At 40.8% G+C, this 20,508-nt stretch overlaps 1 protein-coding gene across 1 annotated transcript in view; it reads left to right on the top strand.

Moving 5' to 3' along the window:
• LOC311154451 (collagen alpha-1(XV) chain-like) overlaps positions 1–20,508 on the top strand; it is a gene marked incomplete at both ends in the record, with an annotated part of 133,419 nt that overhangs the window by 94,415 nt on the left and 18,496 nt on the right. Inside the window, 11 exons of the mRNA XM_084206981.1 lie at positions 1,303–1,365; positions 2,258–2,293; positions 2,387–2,470; positions 7,463–7,528; positions 9,341–9,376; positions 11,888–11,950; positions 13,922–13,999; positions 14,120–14,155; positions 18,103–18,156; positions 18,280–18,339; positions 20,223–20,291. Coding sequence (XP_084063107.1) covers positions 1,303–1,365; positions 2,258–2,293; positions 2,387–2,470; positions 7,463–7,528; positions 9,341–9,376; positions 11,888–11,950; positions 13,922–13,999; positions 14,120–14,155; positions 18,103–18,156; positions 18,280–18,339; positions 20,223–20,291 — 645 coding nt within the window. The remainder of the gene's footprint in view (positions 1–1,302; positions 1,366–2,257; positions 2,294–2,386; positions 2,471–7,462; positions 7,529–9,340; positions 9,377–11,887; positions 11,951–13,921; positions 14,000–14,119; positions 14,156–18,102; positions 18,157–18,279; positions 18,340–20,222; positions 20,292–20,508) is intronic.

The following is a 20,508-nucleotide window of genomic DNA, read 5'->3' as shown; positions in this document are numbered from 1 at the left end:
GAATCTTTTCTTCCCATTTAAATTCCGTTAGGAAAACAAATAGGAGAAATTATTGAGCATTTGTAATGGTAGGAAGCTATCCTGCAAGTATTAACGTGCCTGAAATGACAACATTCTGTTGCAGAATGGCTGTTGTTCCAAGGTTATTTCCTCTGCCCATTTACCTTTGCTGCAGATAGATACTTATAATTTTCCATAAGCACTTGAGAAACTTATTTACTGCTCATGCAGATACCAAAATCCCAGTAGCTGCTTTGATGCCTAAATTCCATTAGCAATCAGACACCTTTTATCCTGTCTATAAAATTGTTTATAAAATGAAGAATAGAGTACTTCAGAAATCATACTTCATTCCTGACCCATATGCTTCACTGATCACTGACAAAAACAGAAATAGCAGTGACAATGTCCTTTCTTAATGAAGCAGGCACATTAAATCTCTTATGGTGGTACTTTTAAAATACAAAAAAAATTTCTTCAAGCAGAGCTAAAAGTTGGAAACAAAACAGTATTTTCCAAAAACCAAAACGAAACAAAAAAATCCCCAGCATATTTTAAAAAACCCTCAAAGCCAAAAAAAAACCAAAAAAACCCTCAGAACCACATACAAAACAAACACCCAAAAAAAACCCACCAAAAAAACAAGCTAACAAGAGTAATTGGTCCCTTGGATGAATCATTAGGCTGCTCTGTGTCATTTCCTTCGCTCTTCCATATGATGCGGAGAAAAACAGACGCAAAAAGTGTAGCTCACTGTTTATCTGCTCCTTTAAGAATTTAGAACCTTCTCTTATCCATTTTTCTCAGAGGAAACTGCATTATCCTTAGTGCCTGTTTTTCCCATGGAGCAGAGTAGCTGTCAGACCCCAGCAGTCATTTACAGGCCTGCATTAGAGCAGAGCAGGGGGCGGTTTTGCCCCACATACTGACTCCCGTCTACATCCAATGCCAACGTCTACATCCCTTCTCTCCCTCCAGCTTGGGAGTCACTCAACTGAAGGGTGGAGATAACTCATCAAATGCATTTTGAGGGAAAGTAACAAAATTCACCCTTTTGCTAAGCAGGGGTGGAAGCAGTGAAAAACGATTGAGGCTGCAGGGGAAAAAAAGCCCTAAGCCTGCTCTGGAGAGGGGGAAAGAGCAGGAGGAGTGGAGAGAGATGACTAATGAGATAATCAGCCTCCCCCAAACCTGCCCACCAGCCCGTTCAGAGCCGTATCGTGACCCTCCCCAGTGGCAGCCTCCTGCTTGTGTAAAACTGAATGCAGTTTGGAGAGAATAACTGAATGCTTTTCGTGGCAGGGGGTGCCGGGCACAGATGGAAAACCAGGCTTTCCTGGCATTTCTGGCCAACCCGGAGAAGTGGTGAGTAGGGCAATCATCCTCTCTGATCACTGACACACACACTGGCTGCCAAACCTACCTCTTACAGGTCAGAAGGATCAGCACTTACTAGCAGAGTGTGAAGAGCTGGGGCTGTGTTTGTCCTGCTTAATCTGGAGCATTTACCTCAGACAAAAAACACAGAAGCAGAGTGTACCTTGCCCATGCCTCCCTCATCAGTCAGAAGAGATACAGGCATCTCCAGAGGGTAGTTCTGATTCCTCAGTGCTCCTTCTGCTTTTAATTATTCAGAAATCATCTCTGCCTTTAATTAGAGGAGAGCCAGCAGGCTCATAGGTGATTTTAATGTGTTTCTCATGCTTAAGACCCTCGAGGATTACAGCGTGCTTTGCTTGGGAAGTCCCACGGCTCATCCCCTGGCGCCTTCCTCTCACTCGTGCCAGACAAGTGTCTGCATTTCCAGCACAGGGAGTTCTACAGAGGGGCTGATCAAGCTCAGAAATAAACTGCCTGAAAGATGACAGTTTAGCTTCCCTGTCTTCTCCTGTCTGGTCCCCTGGGAAATCCTGGGCACAACTGATGTGGCTGATGCCGGAAAAGGACAGCACGGCCAGGGATGGCTGATTTCAGTGCAATGAAAGAAAGGTTCACTGGATTAATTCCCAGCTAATGAAATGTTTTGTGCCCATTTGCTTCTAGTCATCTGTGAGCTCTGTCAAAGTTCTGGGAAATACTTTTAAGCATCAAACCTTCAGAAGATCTGAGTTGAAACTAGTTGGCCCCATGTGTGTTTTAAGGGAGCTGGGAATTGATCATTCTGTACATGAAATTCACTGCTGTGATTTTCGTGAAGCAAGAGAGAGCACATTTCATAATTTTAAATGCGTTTTTTTTTTTTTTTACTTACCTGAAGGGTCCAAAAGGAGAGAAGGGTGACCCAGGACCTCGGGTGAGATTGTGTGGATTTCATTGTTTTCGAGAAATCTATGTGAAATCTAGTGCTTAGTGCATGGGTTTTCCACATGTAATGCCTTTGAAATAGGGTGAGCCAGGACAGGATGGGAACAGTGTTGTGGGACCACCTGGACCACCAGGACCACCGGGACCAGTCATAGCAATACCTGAGGTAAGTGTACATGTCGAGCATTGAGGTCTGTAACTCCCCTTACAAAGAAGAAGGCACAAGCAGTTAACACACTGGCAATTCTGCTGCTCACATTCAGGTCATAAGTCTATTCCTCAAAATAAAAAAAATCTCAATATGTCTCTGTATCAAATTATTTAGTTTTGAAAATGTTAGATTGGAAGAAATTGGGTAAAGAGCTTAGCTACAAGAGTTGTGAGGTCATATTGAGCATCTCGCACAAACTCTTCAGGTGATTCTGCAGGAGTTGTGAACATGAAATAGAAACCAACAGGGAAATACAAAACTGGGAATATTTAACACAGCAAAGCACCTGAGGCACAGCAGTGTGTGGGGGAGAGTCGTTTCCTGATAGTTGTCCACCATACAAACCAGAGCACTGACTCTGGAAGCAACAAAGGATAAAATAGTAGAAGCCCATAAAAACTCTCCAGTATGCTTTAGATGCAAGTATATTTTCAGTTAGTTTTGTTGTGTGCACATCAGCCTTTGCAAAAACAGTACTACATGCAGTAATGAAGGCTGGAGGTTAGGATGAATCCCACTTGGAGCTGACAACAAAAATCTTACTATTTGGCCTGGTGTAACATTAAGATCTGGAGGAACTGTGAGTGACGGCAGGAAACTTCACCTCTGAGAGGTGGAGGTGCCTAAAACAGCCAGACATGTCCACAGGAATGCATATAAGGGCAATAAGGAGTGTTTTGTAATTGCCAGAGAAAATGCCCAGCTGAGAAATCTATGTTAAGGAGAGCTTGGCAACATCATTATCACAAAGCTAAACTACACATAACCTTTTTTGACTGAAAGAACTGGGCTTTCACTTAGGCTTCTGCTACCAATAGCAAATATAGCATTAATTTTCATCCCATAGGACACATCTCCCTTCCTAACTGAAGTGGCTTTTTCTTTACTGAATTTACTGGGAATCCATGCAGAATCTTGGATCCTGCGTCTTGGATGAGCAGGATTATAGACTCACGGAAATGTTGGTTGTGTTCAAACTCCTGCTCATGGTGGGACTGTCAGCAGCTCTACACTTTATCACAATTCTGTGGAGTTTCTGGGGAACTGCTCAGTAGTTGTGAAAGAAATGCTGATGTAAAATTCATGTTCTTTCTCACAGCCCTGCCACGGTGCCACTGTGGGACCTTAACTCTTATCAGTGACTAAACAGCTCTGTTTGCAGTAAAAATGAACCTCAATATGTTGCTCCATAGCTCATTAATACTTGAAAAAAAACCACTGGGACAGCCTCAGAGTGGGGACAGTACATATAAAGAACATAAAAAGATTATTGAAGCTGACATAAACTAATGACATTTGCTTGCTGGAGGCTGCATGGCTCCCTACATGGGCTAGTCACAGTCCACACATCTGTCAGACATGTAGCTGTGTCTGAAGAAACCTAAAGTACATCCTCTGAGTCCTCCTGATTCCCTGTATGAACTACTCTTACCATGTATTACAGAATTGTATAGAGCCTGGTGGAATCTGTATTGCATTAGGTGTATCACAAGTCCATAGAGATTCCCATTTCCTTCTCTAAGTACTCTTGGGTTTTAGAAGTAAGCTCTTTTTAAAAATTGAGAGCCTTTATGGCTTTATATACATTTGTAATATAGGTGTTCTGGGGAGGTACAGCAAGAGCTGTCAAGTCCTCTGTATTTTTAATCAGAAGATTCGTGTACTGGATTTTGATACAGTTAATTAAATGTGTGGGGAAGTATACGTCACTTTGTATGACATTGAATTCTTCCTATTTCACAAATGCTTGTGTAAGAACAGGACATTTGTTTGCAATAAGTTTGCTGAGATAGACATTAAATTACCCAAGTGTGTTTTGTTGACCCAGTCTCCCATCTTTCATAGTAAGCTTCCAATATGGAAAAGAACTATTGCAAGCAGACCTATCAATTGCAGTTGGAATTGCAGAACTAAAATAAATATCACTGCCAGCTGTTGTAATGTGGATATTGGCTTGATGTGGGTAGAGCAGCAGAGATCAGTGATCTGAGTGAACCACAGGGCACTTAGAGAGATTACTGTCCAGGTCAGGGTCATTCATTTAACCATTGTGTAGCCAAGAACAATACTTCCTGGGCTACAGAAGCCCAAGACTTATCCATCAGAGTTGGAAGGAAGTTTTCTTAAGAAGGGCTGCGTGGATACAACTAAACCAACTTTATGTTGCTTGACAAAAAAAATAATCCAATAAAGAGTTAGTTCAGTTTCAGCACCGTTGAAATATTTAGAGCTGTGGCTCACCAGTCAGGCCCCACCAGTAAGTGTCTGGCTGATAGCACATTGATCAAGCTGCACTGAAAAGTGGACCTTGATTTCCTTCTCATTTCACCTGGCCCCTATGTGAATGGAGGGGATTTAGTTCCTTCAAGAGCCACTTCTCATACCATGAAAATAAGTGTTAGGGGAAAACTGAGGTCTGCAGTGGAACCTACCCATTTCCAGGCTTCTGCAGTTCCCACCAGCAATGTGGGTCTCAGAGGCTTCCTGTCCTTGCTGCCTCCTGTCCTTGCTTGTGTTGCCTCCTGTGATTAAACAGGAAGTCTGCTCTGAGTCATCATGTTTAAAAAAGTGCCCCTCTGTTTGCTGCTGTTTGATATTCCAAAACACTAAAATCAATATTTCTCATCCTATATTGGCTATTTCACTCTTTCAGAACATAGTTGCTGATACTCAGTGCATTTTCATGAATGGAATCGTGATAACCAGAAAACCATAATATTTGTTGCTATGATTTTATCACACAAATTTAGTTTGGTATAGTACAGAAGTAATTTTGAATAGAGAAATGTTATTGGATTTAAATTTCAAACTTTCAAACTTTTCTTTTTGGCTGGCACTTTTCACCCACAGTTTAGGTACAAGAAACAAAAGTCACAAAGAAAGGTTAATGCTGCGGGTGTAAAGCAGATGTCAAAAGATTTTGTTCAGCCTGTTCTTTCTATAATTCTGACAAGGCCAGAATTTCTATAATTCTGACAAGGAATTTCTATATTATAGAATTTCTATAATTCTGACAAGGCCTTTTGGATGCAAAGCTGTAAGTTTACTTAGAAACCAATCCAGACAATCATCCTAAAATATGGAAAACAATGTTGTCCTTATAATTGTAATTAGCAATTTCTGAACTAATTCAATGTGTTGAAGAGTTATATTGCTGGATTGTTGTTATTAAAGCTGTTTGCACATCCAAACCCAATGACAAATAATTATATACCTGGAGGAGGTTGTGAAGAGTGCAATCTTTTCATCACTCTTCTACCTTTTGGTTTTGTTTTCAAATGTTCTTCGGCATTATGTAGAGTTTTTCCAACCACAATTTCCATTTGCAGATCAACTGTATGTGTAAAATATACAATGTGCCTGTTCCCAAACTCAGCAAAGCCTTTGGGATTCTTTTCACTGACTTCAATATAGTTTGGATTGAGCCCAAAAACAATGAATAATGAGTGATTCCACAATGAAAAGACCATGTAAACCCAGGGCTCCTGGATTTCTGCCACCAGATAAAACAGAACAATCCCAGCAGCAGGACTCTCTTATTACTGTCATTAAAGTAGCAGCCCGTGTCCTGTTCCTTTTCTGGGCTGTGTAAAACTGGAAATAGAGTAGGACCAAGGGCACCATACTATCCCTGAAGAGTGCAGCAGAGTTCTTGCAGCCTGGGAGATGGAGTGCTCCTTGTAAGATCTAAACCCTATTTTTACTTGACATTTTTTCCAGTGGTTTTTGTAGAACACGAGGACAGGGAGTAGAAAGAAGAACCCAGTAGAAGCAGCAAGCTTTAGCTGTATGAATTATTCAACATGACCTCAAAGTACAGAAAGCTGACCATACACTGCCATGCTCAGATGACAAGGATAGGATAGGATAGGATAGGATAGGATAGGATAGGATAGGATAGGATAGGATAGGATAGGATAGGATAGGATAGGATAGGATAGGATAGGATAGGATAGGATAGGATAGGATAGGATGGGATGTGTGATCTGGATTAGAAAAATAGTATTCAGAGACTCATAAGAGTATTGGAAGTGATCTCTGGAGGGCATATGGTCAAACCTCCTATTCAAAGCAAAGTAGTTTCAAACTCAATTCCTATTCATAACAAATGTTGGAAAAAATTGTGGTCTGGTCATGTTGATCTTCACATGGTTGCAGGCAGTAAAAGAGGCATTCAAATCTCACAACATGGGCTAAATCCCTGGCACCTGAAGGCATGCCCTGTCCTGGCATTGAGGAGAGCTGGACCAGAGCTCCAAAGGTCCCTGTCCACCTTCATTATTAGGATTCTGTGATCAAATTATGCAGAAATGCCTGGGCTAATGGGGAGCTCACCAATTCCAGGATAGGAAGCAGTGCAATTGCCCTGAGCTGTTCAGACATCCTGAGACTCGGTGCTGGGTGGTGCAGGAGTTGCTCCACATCACAGTTTGGGGTTCCAGGACTGTTTCAGACACAGCAGTGCCATCAGTGCTGACTTAGGAATCACAGCATGGCACTGCATGGTGTGATGCAGACATGTCCAGAATGTAATTAAAACTTCAACTCTGCAGCAGAGGATGAGTGTGCTCAGACTGATTCACCATCTTAGAATGCCAGTGACACACTGGAGCATAAAACCTCCATTTGATCTTTATCTTGCTGAGATATATATAATGGTTTCAGGCTGCAAAATTTGGTGTCATAGCTTTCAAATTAAAAACGTGACTCAGTTAATTAAATTTCTGAAAGCATTCTGAGATCTTTGCAGAATAAATGTAAAATAAATTCTAGGTTTTTTTATTCCAGATGTATAAAGAAAATTAGAAGTAGAGAGCCTTTTCTGTCACCTTATTTATTTTTGGGGGTCTTTTTATAGTTATAAAGAGATAACTTTACATTTCTAAAAATGTGTGTGTGCCTTACATAAACCATTTGAAATAACCTGTTCCTTAACCTCTTTTTCAGTCGCTTCTCAATGACACAGATGGAATTTCTAATTTTACTGAAATAAAAGGACTCTTTGGGCCTCCAGTGAGTATACACTGCTTTATTAAATCTTCAGATTTCTTCTTTTGAGTATCAACTGGAGATGAGTTTCCTATATATTAGGATTGTGTTTCTGCTAACTTCAGCACCAAACTCTGCAGAAGTACTTACAGGCAGAACTGAGCTCTGGGTGAACAAGCTACTTTTACACGTTTGTATGGAATAAATTGGCTTATCTCTGATTCTGAGCTATGTGCTCAGAATTATAGAAATGTAGAACTGTTGCAAAAATAGAGAGCAAGAATTACATTTCTTCCAATTTTTTTCCTTCTTGTTTTTCCGGTCACAAAGCATTGGGATAAAAAGTATTTTGCCTGGTTCTGCTTGAGACTTCAACTAGAAATGCTAGGCTCCTGTGTGTGAGTTTTATCTCACACAGGTTATAGCTATGAATGAAAAACTAGGAATTTCATAAGAGAACAACAGATGTGAAATTGAAGTTCTCTTCTAGATGCAAAAAGTTCAGTCAAATACTTGAAATCCTGAATGCTTCTTGAAATCCTGAATGCTTCTTCAAGTTCCTAGGACTGGATCCAAAGAGAAATCCACCTTTTCCAGTCATGGAGTCTGTTCAAACTTGCCCAAAAGTGTACAGCATGTTGCAATTTGCAAAATCTTACCCACCACAAATTAAGAACCTTACTTTACAGCTAGTTTCATTTGTGAATTCTGGTTTGTGTATTTTATTTTATTTGTTTTCTTGTTGGCGAGCACAGTGATCTCCTCCGCATTAAATCCCTGATAAAACAAGGAAAGTCAGAATGTTCGTAGCCAATAGCAGAAATTCACTGTACATAGATTAAGTTTGCAAAAACTTTGTATCTTGTTATTACAGCTGCCCCAAAACAAATATTTACTGAATCTGTCATTGAACTGGAAACAGGGGCAGTATTTCCAGCAGCAGCTTGTAACCTTTTTCTGTTAGCCTAGCATGGCTCTTTCCTGCTGCTAAACCATAGGACAACTTCATGTTATTGTGGCTGCATCCAGCCATGCTGATGGTAAAAGAGTTTTCATGGAGGAGTATTTTCATGTATTTCCCAAAGACCTGGTTCTCCTAATCCCTGGACATAATAGGATGCCAGGACAGTATGGGTCCTCTTGTGAGAGCTCTGCCGCAGTACTTGCCAGAGGTAATTCAAACCTTTGTTTTGTGATAGATGTTAGAGTCACATTCCCACATTCCCACAAAAAAGAAGCAGGTCCTGTAGCTTGAAGAGCAGTTGCAGTGAGAAAGATTTGAACCTCAGACTCGAAGCTCTAACCCTAGTCAGGAAACAGGTGCACTCTCATAGTGGATGGGGAAATAAACATTCTGCTGATCTGAACCAAAATTAAAGTGTCTCTCTGCAGTTACCAGAGCAGGGCAATGTTAAATGTGCCCAATACAAATCCCAGTCTGTGATTCTGTTCACAGCCTATTACACACACTGTTTTCTATCCAAAGACATCCAGGACCAAAATGGGAAAGGTAAGCGGCTCCTGTGGTCTCTGTGCCAGCATCTGGAAAAGATTCAGAGGAGGCTGAATATAGTTGCATGCCTTTCATTTGTAGAAAATGTCATCCTTTTTCAGTCTTCTCTGGATCTCTGCCTCACCAGTTTTTGAGAATAAATGCTAAATTAGAAGCATAGGGTGTTGTGGAGGTTGACACCTTCACTGTCAACTGAATGAAGTTCTTAATTCAGTAGCAGATGAGTTGATATTCACAAATCACACAATGGATGAAAAATGCATATTCTGTTTTGCAAGCCTATGATATGTGTTTGTAAGGGTGTGAGTTTTTTAATTTTGCAGGGGCCAGATGGCAAGCCCGGTCTACCAGGATTTCCTGTAAGTATTAATTGCCTAGGATTTAAATGTATTTCCTAGGATTTTTAAGTATTTTTTAATATAGTTTAATATTTTTAAAAATGTGTATTGTGTACAATTTGCATGAAGTCTAATAAATTTTCATAGAGGATGCTGCAGGTCTTAGGAAGTTACCAACCAAGCTAGAAATTTATTCTGTCAGAAACTAAGTATATTCTGCTAGGCTCATCTCAGTGTCAGTTCTGTAGTTTGAATCTGCGTGTAATTAATGGAAAATTACTGCCTAAGGGAAGCCTATGCCGTATAGGAGAAACAAGTGGAACAAATGAAATTCTAAAAGTTATCTGTGTGTATATGTATGTAAGTGTGTTATTCCTCAGGCTTTTTTGTCACCACTACGGAGTACAGGAAAGCCCTATAAGATGTTCCCTTTTTATTTTATCCTTTAGGATATATTTATGATTTTTCATAATAACATTCCAGGGCCACCGTATAAGCACTTCACAACCATAGTACCAAAAGGTGCCTTTTGCTGTGCTACCTACCTGTTGCACTCAGACCACCATGCAAACATGTATAAGCATCTTCCTCAATGACTTAGACATGGGACTTGGAGGGATACCAAGTGTGCAGATGATACAAAATTGGAGGAGCTGTTAACTCCCTCCAAGGCAGAAAGAGCCTGCAGAGATACCTCCATAAATCAGGGGGCTGAAGCATCACCAGCTGTACGACGTTCAACAAGGGAAGGGGGCAGATTCTGCATCTGGGATGGTCACCCTGGTTGTGCATGTTGACCAGGGAATGAGATGCTGGGGAGCAGTGCCAGGGAAAAAGACCTGGGGTCCTGGTTGATGTCATGGTGAATCTGAGCCAGCAGTGCCCTGGCAGCCAGGAGGGCCACCCCTGTCCTGGGGGCACCAGGCACAGCACGGCCAGCTGGGCAAGGGAGGGGATTGTCCTGCTCTGCTCTGCATTTGGGCTACCTCACCTCGAGTCCTGGGGACAGTTTTGGGTGCCACAATGTGAAAAAGACCTTAAGCTGTTAGAGAGTGTCCAAAGGAGGCCTGTGAAGATGGGAAGGGCCTTGAAGGGGAGCTGTGTGAGGAGCAACTGAGGTCATTTGGTCTGTTCAGCCTGGGGAAGAGGAGACAGAAGGGAGACCTCACTGCAGTCAACAACTTCCTTGTAAGGGGAAGAGCAGGGACAGACATTGCTCCCTGCTCTATGGTGCCCAGTACAGGACCTGAGGGAACGGCCTGAAGTTGTGTCAGGGGAGGTTTAGGTTGGATTTAGGAAAAGGTTCTCCACCACAGATTTGTTGGGCACTGGAAGAGGCTCCATAGGGAAATGGTCACAGCACCAAGCCTGACAGAATTCAAGGAGTGTTTAGACAATCCTCTCAAGCACATGGTGTGACTCTTGGGGTGTCCTAGGCAGAGCCAAGAGCTGGACTTTGATGATCCTTGTAGGTCTATTCCAACCCAGAATACTTTGTGATTCTGTTATTTTTTGGCTTATGACTTCAGATAGTATTGTTCTAATTCTTGTGTTCATATTCTGTGTGATGTGATGGAATTACTTTTCCTTGTTATGGTTGTTCAACCGTTCAGAGCAGGCATATGGTCTCAGGATCCTTTGTCTATTGCCTGAGAACAATTAAGCAGAAAACTGGGAAAGCTGACAAAAGATGTTAACAAAATGCTGGCAAATTGCCCAAAATTCCACAGAAGGTTGCTTGCTGAGTCCTGAGCATTGTGGACTGCAAAGAAAGGGGAAAAAAACTCCTTAGACATATATTTCATTTGAAAAAGAGCTGATAACTTTTAGAAGGTGCTCTAATGAATTCTTTGTCTCTGTCCCTTATAAAATTCCTACAGACATGAAACTACTATTCTTGATCTCACCTCATGTCTTTTATTTATTTCTTGACAAATGCAGAAATTATGTAGATTTGAGTTTAGATCATGGTGGGTAAAAAGATTGCTTATGAATGCTCTTGGAAGGTTGTAAAGTACAATTTGATCTGATGGGAATGCTTTCCCCACAAAACAGATAAAGAAATAATCTTGTTATCAAATTAAAAAACTCTATTTCATATACTATTTTTTTTCTTTTTTTTTTTTTTACTGTTAAAAATACACCTTCAGAAATTCTGTTGAAAATCAGTCTGGCTGAATGATCACGGAGAGAGAGAGGATTGAGTACAGAAGAAATAGAGAATTTTAGGTTTAATTTCCATTCTTATTAATGTTTGCATATTTCCCTTTGTAAATGCATGTATCATCTACACCGTGATAAACATCAGGTATTTTTCATTTTGGTCTTTCTAAAAGGCTTTCCTTATGTGAAATGTGGTTTAGGGAATAACTTTATTCAGAGAGCAATTTAGTCTTGTAAGAATTCTTAGACTACAACCAGAGGGATTTAAGTTCAAGTTTGCCAGTAATTAAAAATGACATTTAGTAAAATAGTTTAGTTCCATATTGTTCATAATTATCACTATGGGTTTATGTACTTCTTTTTGCCTAGGGCCCTCGGGGTCCAAAGGGTGATACTGGTTTGCCTGGATCACAAGGACCTAAAGGACAACAGGTATGAAAAAATGCATAGGGGAAAGTATAGACTGAGAAATGTGTTAGATGACAAGTACTTAGTGACATTAAAAGTTAATGATTCTAATTTTTGTAGGAATTGGGATTTTAATAAGTTCATGTGAAAAATGTACTAGGGGGAATGTGAAAATGCTAAATTACATCCCCTGATATAATCTTACCAAGAGCTAATCTTCCTGCCCCAGTGTTGAAATTCATCAGTGCAGTATGCACTTATCAGGTTAAGTCTCTTTAAACATTAAACATGAAGTGACCTCTTCTTGCCAGCTGATTGTTGTGCTGACACCCTGGGATCCTATCCAAAAGCCCAAATAAAAAAAAAGATCGATGTTTTCCTCCTCCTATGCCAGAGAGAGCTTTGCCTACAGAATGAACACTGCAATTTTCAATTCCCAAATAAAGTTTAAGACTTGAGGCGCTCTCTCCATAGGATTCTTTCTCTTGTTTCTTCACAAAAGGTGTGTATTTTATAGCACTGCTGAGGGGGTACTAAAGACGGACTCTGTCCTTCTGTAAAAACTGCAGCTGTTCCAGTTTTTTCCCCTTCTTATCAACCTTCAGGAAGCAGGGGAGAGGAACATCCTATATATTGGGGATGCCAAGAAAGAAGAACAAAACCACTTTTTGCTTATTCTAAGTAGCTGAGCTCACTTTCTCACAAGTAATAGGAAGACTTGGAAATGGTTAATTATGGTTTAAATGGGGTAGCAGATGAACAGCATTGTCATTGCTCAGAAGGAAAGCTCTCAGGCCATAAATACCAGTCCCTGCTTATCATAAGGTTTCCTGTTCTTATACAAAATGCATTAAAGGATCAAGCTCAGCCTTAGAACTAGTTGGGTGATTTTTGGTTTAGGTTGTGGAGGTTTTTACTTTAGTTTTTTTGGTTGGTGCTTTTTTTTTTTTGTTTGTTTCTGGTGTCCACACTGGCAAGAACCTAAAGCTTTGAAAGCATTTAATTTTGGACACACCAAAAACATAGTGATGTATCTGATGGTGTTTCTGAGCTGTGAACACCAAGCTATGCTCAAGAGTGAAGTTTGGGAACCCCAGTGAAGATGTACAGACACCAGTACTTAAAGGATCATGAAATTCAACCTCAGGTCCATAAATTCTCACAGAAGATAAAGTCAGTGAAGCCAACCAAGTCTTAGGAAGACTCCAAGTACCCAAAGTATCTTCAGGGAGACTTCAAAGACTCACAACAGTTTAAGAACCTGTGAGAAGAACTGAGTTACAGCATCTAGACTTCAATGAAAGGTCTATAACCTGGACTGTCATTTTAATCAGCTATGCAATTGCTAGCTTCAAGCCAGATTTCTTCCATGATATCTTGGGAAAGATGCTGTAGCAAGCTGCCTGAGGTGGGAAGTGGAAAGTTACAGCTGAATGATCCAGCCTGGGAACCATGGGCTTAGCACTGAGAAGTGATAATTCGTGGTGGTGGAACAGAGGGTCACAGTTTGAGTGCTGGGACTTGACCTTCACTGAAGTTAATGAGGTTGCATCGTGCAAGGCACATACAGAGACATAGAGCACATTCATGCTTTCCTGATAATAAAATCTGAAAAATTACTGGTCTATCAAGATGGGACATTTCCAGCAGGGTTTGCTGACCATTAAACTGATGATACACAAGAAGACACCAATAACCTGTCTGCCTTTGGCAGAGACCTTTTGTGAACACAGCATGTTACTCTATGGAGAGTAAAGAAAAATAAGAACTTATTCTTCTCAGGGAGGTATTTTTAGTGTACTTTATTACGTTTTTAGAAAGATATCTCTTTTCTTCCCCAGAATCAAGATTCACCCTACTCATACAGATATCACTTTATGTTTGATATCACAGCATGACTAATCTGTCATCCTTCAAACAAAAGTAATGCTGCCTTGACTTCTTCTGATTCACTGGGAACTGCTTTGTAAACAGCAATTACTCTGATAATTGCAGGGTGAAAAGGGAGAACCAGGAGCTATCATTTCTGCTGATGGATCTTTAACTGAATTATTAGGAAGAAAAGGGGAGAAGGTGAGCTAATACTGAGTTGTGTTCCTCCAGAATTATTTGGTGGCCATGCTATCAGCCACCTCTGCTAGACATTGCAGGAATTCTCCTTGTCATTGCTCTCTCTGTGTTCGTCCTCAACAGGGCGAAGCTGGACTGATGGGACCAGCGGGACCAATGGTAAGATGATTCCAAAGATGAATTGGTTTTTATTTTTTAATTTTGCTTTGGCCTTACAAATATTAGTAAGTGTAAAGGTAGTGGGGTTTAGCTTTTCTTTCCTTCTGAGTAGGGATGATAAGGAGTATTTGTGTTTCAGGGCCATCAGTGTCCTTCAGAAAAGAATATTTGTTACATATGTGGTGCTGTAACTGGTGACTTGATGCAGAGCTTAAATTCCTGGTAGAACAAATCTGTTACTGTCTAAGCTGACAGTGAAATATCATCAGAGCTGGAAATTTACATGATTTATGACTCTGAGTGAACTGAGCTTGTTTAGCTCTGAAGATAAAAGACTGAGAGGAGCTCTAATTGCTCCCTGCTGCGGCCTGAGAGGGAATCACAAAAACAAAGTCAGGTCCTTCTTCAGACGTGCACAGGAAAACAACAAGTAAAAAAATCACAAGTTGCAGCTTGTGACACATATAGATATAAAAGCAAAAAGTCACATTAAACTTGATTACACACAGAAATAGGTGCCCAGAGAAATGATGGATTCTGGAACAAGGTGTTGAGTGGCATGACCTAACCTACAAGCCCAACATTCAAGTTTGTCTTATAAGCAAAGGGTTGTGCAAGAGGATCCCTCTCTTTCCACCTAAATTATTCTCTGTTTATATGACTTACATTAAAACAACTAACTGCATCATCTCAATTTCTGTCAATTCCAATAAACTGCAACTGCATTGGATTCTGAGAAAGCTGTACACCGGGCAGTAGAGTAAGACCATGTACCAAAATCAGGATTTAGAAGCCTCTTTCAAGTATTTGGTCTGATACTTTTGACTGGACATGGAAGGTTGTAAGAAAGCACAATAAATTAGTTATTAAATAAGAGCAGTTGCCCAGACTCAGAAGCATTAGGGTGCCAATTTCTTCTAGTCTAGTATTTGAAAAATCCAAGGATGTCAAGGATGTTTCTTTGCTTCTGCTTTTGATGTAGCCTGGTCACTGTTGTGCCTTAGTGAATGTTAGTAGGGTGTTGACATTTCTGCACACCAAGGTGAGTAGGAGATTTTTACATCAGTTTCTGTAGCCTTCCAAAGGGGATAACTGGGTGTGCTGAGTAACTGCTTTTTTAATTACTGTGTATCAGAATACCCTGAGGAGGCTATCCTAACTTATCAGAAAGGATGTTCCTCTCCTTCTCCTTGTATGACTGCAAGATGATCTACCCTTTCGACTTGGCACAGAGTAACTTTGAATGAAAGTGGACTTCAGAGATGATCTTGTGCACACCACTGCCTGGAGCAGGTCTCTTTAACTCAGGAACTTGTCAAATGAAGTTTTCAACAACTCTTAGGGTAGAAATTCCACAACCGTTCTGGGCAGCACATTTGGAGTAAAAAAATTTGTCCTTATATTTATTTGGAATTCCTGGCTTGTGTTCACTGCTACTAGCTGTGCATCCTGCATCCAGTGGACATGCCCTTTTCTTCTCAGCCCCAAACTTTGTGTTTTACATCTCCTTTTATATGGCCACGAGTTGCTTCATACAGTTCAGCAAGCAGACAAGGAAGTTCTTTCCAGCACTGGTGGGAATGGTTACACTTCAGGGAAGTTTGGCACATGGGGCCTGTCTCAAGGCTTTGCTCAGCCAGTTCCCTTCTGAGCACAGAATTCCCATTTGATCATTAGTGCTAATGGGGTGATACAATTTGGTGCTGTCCATAGAAAAAATCTATCTGTAATTAGTGTGAGGCCTGTGCACCCAAAACATGGAGACTCCAAGTGCTGCACTGGAGACTCTGACAGGTAACTTATTAAAGGTTTTAGTGCAATGGCTCTGTTCCACTTTGCTCCAAGAGAGTCCCTGGCCCAGGAATGACTTTGAGGCAGTAGGGGCACTCTGATTGTTCCTCTCTGCTCTTAGACCCATACACAGATTTCCAGAATTTAAAGTCAAACCCCTAGGCACTGCTCTGCTTCTCTTTGAGACTTCAGCTGGACAGAAGGTAGGATCACAGGAGCTAGGAGCACAAGGAGCTACAGAGAAGTAGCAGTTGGGCAGATGAGAGCTAGGGATAGCCAGGAGGTCAGTACAATTGTTAGCAAAAGCAGAAGAAACAGATTGGATCCAAGCTCCTGGCACCAGAGAAATGAGGATCTCTTACATGCTGGGTTATGCCATTCCCTGTGGGTGAAGGGCTGCTTATCACTGAAGTAGAGACTTAGTGAGAGCCTCAGTGTCAGCCTGCCCAGATCTACTGTGCTGCTGTAAAAGAAACTTTTGTGGTAAGCAAAACTCCTGTGGCTTCCACGCTTCCTTCTTTCGCTTCTAGCTGTGACTGCTGGTTTCTCTCAGGGAGCTGCTAACACCTGACAGGCTGGGCTGGCACTTAGGGAAAATAGTAAAGGTGGCCTCAGCTGAGCCAACTCTCACATTGTTAATGTCTGAAATCCCAGGTAAAGCATGGGATCAGACACTGCTCTTTATTTAAACTGAAAAAGAAGTCTGTTTCTAATTGTCCTCACTGATGATTAAAGTTCAGATTTACATAATCTTTAAAGGCTCAGGTACCAGGGAGTGAAATAGGAAAATGCTTTTGCATTGCTTTTTTTTAACATTTTGGATTGCTTTGTTTTTCCCCCAAAACCTCATTACTGGATGTTGTATCATGGAAAGGTGAATTTTGAAATTTTGGGGCAAAATGTTGAAATTCACCAGCAATCTCTTGCCTGATTGAGACATGGGCATTAACTTTGATCACATGAGTAGGAATTACCTTCAAACAGGAAATAAAATAGAAGAATAATAAAAGTAGTTTCAGCTGACATTAGTGAGTTTAAAATTCTGATTACAATGGGGACATTATAAATTAATATGTTCATATAGTAACTGCTTATGAATTTCAGGTCTAATCCAGTTTTCAGTTTCAGCAGGAAAAAAATTACAACAATTAATCCATGAATTTCAGGTAGATGATAAGAGATCTTCTTCATCAGATTAATTTTTCATTAATGTACCTATCACTTTTCACTGAAAAGATATCATGTGAAGGGTTAAACACACCCACTGTCACATGTCAGCGGTATCTGTGTGAGATCTACAGACAGATTATTTAACAAGTAATGCAAGAAGGAGTATCTCAGCATTTCAGCAGTCTAAAAAAAGGAAATGAAACCAGAAAGGCTGACAAAATGTAAAGAGGTTGTCTAGACCCTTGTGGTTTCAGTGAGTTTCAGGAAGCTGACATCAGTTGAAAGTTTGTAGATCCTCAGATTTGCTGCTCTTTGTTGATCACTTGCAGGCTGCCTAGAAGCTGCATGCTTACAAATGCCCCATCCTAGGGGATCCATAGTCCTGGACCACCTTTCCCAGACAGCCTGCTTGTCCCCTCTTTTTGCAGTGGCCTGTATTACTTGTTAGAGCCTGGTGAGTCAGTCAAACCTGTATAAAGAAGGAACAATTCTTTTTGACTATCAGTCCCATGAATCCTCAAACCCAGGCTGGTGAGAGGCAAGAAGAAGCCTGGCACTGTGAGAATTCTCAGGCCAATCCACAGATATTTCCTCATAGAGCCTGATTCAAAAATAATTAGAAATAAAAAAGGAAAAAAAAAAAGAAGATTAACAAAATATATATATCTCACTTCCTTTTCTTTTCCTGACTGATGCATTTAATTTTTCTTCAATACATGGTGAGTCAGTTTAGAATTGCATGCCCTGCAAGGGTCTGGGAATTCAGACTTCATTTCAGATAGGTGGTCTTTTCCAAACCAGAGCTGTTACATGCAGTCCTCAGCTTCTGAGATCACTCAGCAGAGCAAGCAGAGAGAAATGTTCTGTGCAATCACAGGCAATCACAGATGATTTTTAATCTAGATATAAAACTATATTTCTTATTATAAATAATCAAATATAGGTCAACAAAATGGGCCATAATCACTTTTTTTTTTTTTGCTCAGGGACCAAGAGGACCTACTGGACCCAAAGGAGAACTTGGCTTCCCAGGACGCCCAGTATGTATTGTGCTCTCAAGTGGGATAAAGTGGGAAAGCTTGCTTCTGACAAGATATATGACATTTATATCTGATAAATAATTATTATTATTTATAATAATAAATTATTTCTACTTGTTTCAGGGCCGTCCAGGACTGAATGGACTGAGAGGTGTGAAAGGTGATCGAGGTGAAGCCGTTAATGTAAGTTTTTTGTATTTCAATTGGTTGAAAAATAAAATCTGTTAAAATATGAAGTCTGATTTATACTGGTCCCTTTCAGATGATGATGGGACTGAAAACCTGAAGTGTTCTAGAAATTATTGTGTTTGCTATTTTTTCCTCTCTAGCAGCAGTCATTGAAAAGTCAGCTCCTGGGTCTGTCTGGGCAGTTCTTGCAGATACCCAGAGTTGTGTCAGCTCCCAGGTGTGACAGTTATGTGTGTCACTCACTGCTACCATAGCAGCTTCAAATTGCAAAAGATTTGGAATTCCAGGGTTTTTTATATGTGTCAAGGACTTCCTGATCCAGGCCACCAGTGTGATCTCTCATGATGTGAAGATACTCCCACAGGCTCTGACCTTTTCAGCCCAGGAACAAACAGCACTTGAGCACATCACAGGGAAGGGTTATCTACCTTACTAACAAGGAGATGCTCACTAATCCCTGCTACCTGTGTGCAAGTATCCAAAACAAAACAACGACCTCTGCACAGGTGACAGCATATTCATGCTCACCTACAGCCTGTAATTGTGGAATGACAAGTGATGAAGCAAGCTCCTGCTGCTGCAAGTTGTTCTTATGAAAAGATTTCAGGCAGGTTGTCTCGTGGCAAACATTGAAACTGGACCACACAAGAGCTAGCACTGCTGAGCATAGACAGCAAGCTTCACAACAGCAGAGTCATTTGTGTGGTTGTTCTGATGCCATGCAACAATCTGTGCTAGGAAGATTGGTACCCATGCCACAACAGCAGCTAATGCTACTTCATCTGCATCAGAGATAATGCTGAAAAAAAAATTACAAGGGTATGTTACTGTGCTAGCATAAAGTCAGTATCGCTGTATTTGAGATTTTTTTGTAAATGGATTCTGTTGTAAGACGCCTCTGGTTTTAGTTTGTTCAAAAGAAGAAAAAACTATGGCCCACAAACTGCAAGGCACAAGTGTCTTGTCCATCTAGACAATAAATATAAGTGAGATGATTCTGTTTTATGTGAGTAGCAGGGAGACTGAGAATTGCTAAGTATCTTTGCAGAATTATTTAGGTATCTCTACAGTAAAAAAAGACCAGGTACTGGATGTGGCTTACCCCCTAGAAGAAGGTATAAATAGAAATATACTTCCTAGAAAGTGAAAACAGACAAATTAGACAAATTCTAATTGGAAGAAAATGACAGGAAAAATTCCTACCCACTGAGAGAAAATATAAGAGTAGATTTTCCTTTCCTCCATATCTTCAAAAAATATTAAAGTTCATTTTCTGGACTGAGTGCCTTAACCACACAAAAGCTATTGTAGCAAGCATAACTGTATGAAGTACACCAGGCTGACAGGTTAAAGGAAACTAGCAAACAAAGGAGGTTACTTGTTCTTAGTAGACCTTCCTGAAGTGCTCAGGGAAGATAAAATCTAATGGATCTCTAATTCTTGATGAGATGACATATGTCACCATACAGAAAGTTGAATTGATGTGGACTGAAAGGTGAACACAGCTTTGGCCAGGCTTTCAAATGACACAGTTAAGAGCTGACATTCATTTTTTGTAAAAGGCAGTCACACCCTCAGTCTAGCAGGGCTCCTCAGGGTTGCTAATAGCATGTATGTATCTGACTGGCACTTGAAAAATCCTGAATCTCAGCAGTCTTGAGAGATCTAGATCAGTGTAGAATACCTAATTTTCCTTGGGTGGGAGATGCCCTCTTTAATTTGATCCAGTATGCAGTGCTTTAGGTGTTCCAGTTTGCAGTTGGGGTTTATTGATACACTCTTTAATTTGATCCAATATGCAGTGCTTTAGGTGTTCCAGTTTGCAGTTGGGGTTTATTTTTGTCTAATATCTTCCTTCGCTCATTTTCTCTTACCAGGGCCTTCCTGGCTTGCCTGGGCCCCCAGGACCCCCCGGACCCCCAGGACGAATTCTTTATATCAAAGGAGTAAGTGCCCCTGGGCATCAGGGACTGGTTTGCAGCACAAATCTAGTGCTGATCTAGAAGCAGTCTGCAAAAGGAAACACCCAAACTGTTTTCAGTCTGCACAGCTCACTGTGGGTGACCTTGCTTGTGTGCAGAGCAAAAAGATCTGTTGAGCAAAGCCACTGTCATGGAAGAGTTTTGCCCCCGTGGCCCCGCCGAGAGGGACATGAGGACAGAC

This window comes from Fringilla coelebs (assembly GCF_963513975.1).
Source record: "Fringilla coelebs genome assembly, chromosome: 1".
Classification (NCBI taxonomy): domain Eukaryota; kingdom Metazoa; phylum Chordata; class Aves; order Passeriformes; family Fringillidae; genus Fringilla; species Fringilla coelebs.
This window is presented reverse-complemented; position numbering and strand designations above follow the sequence as displayed.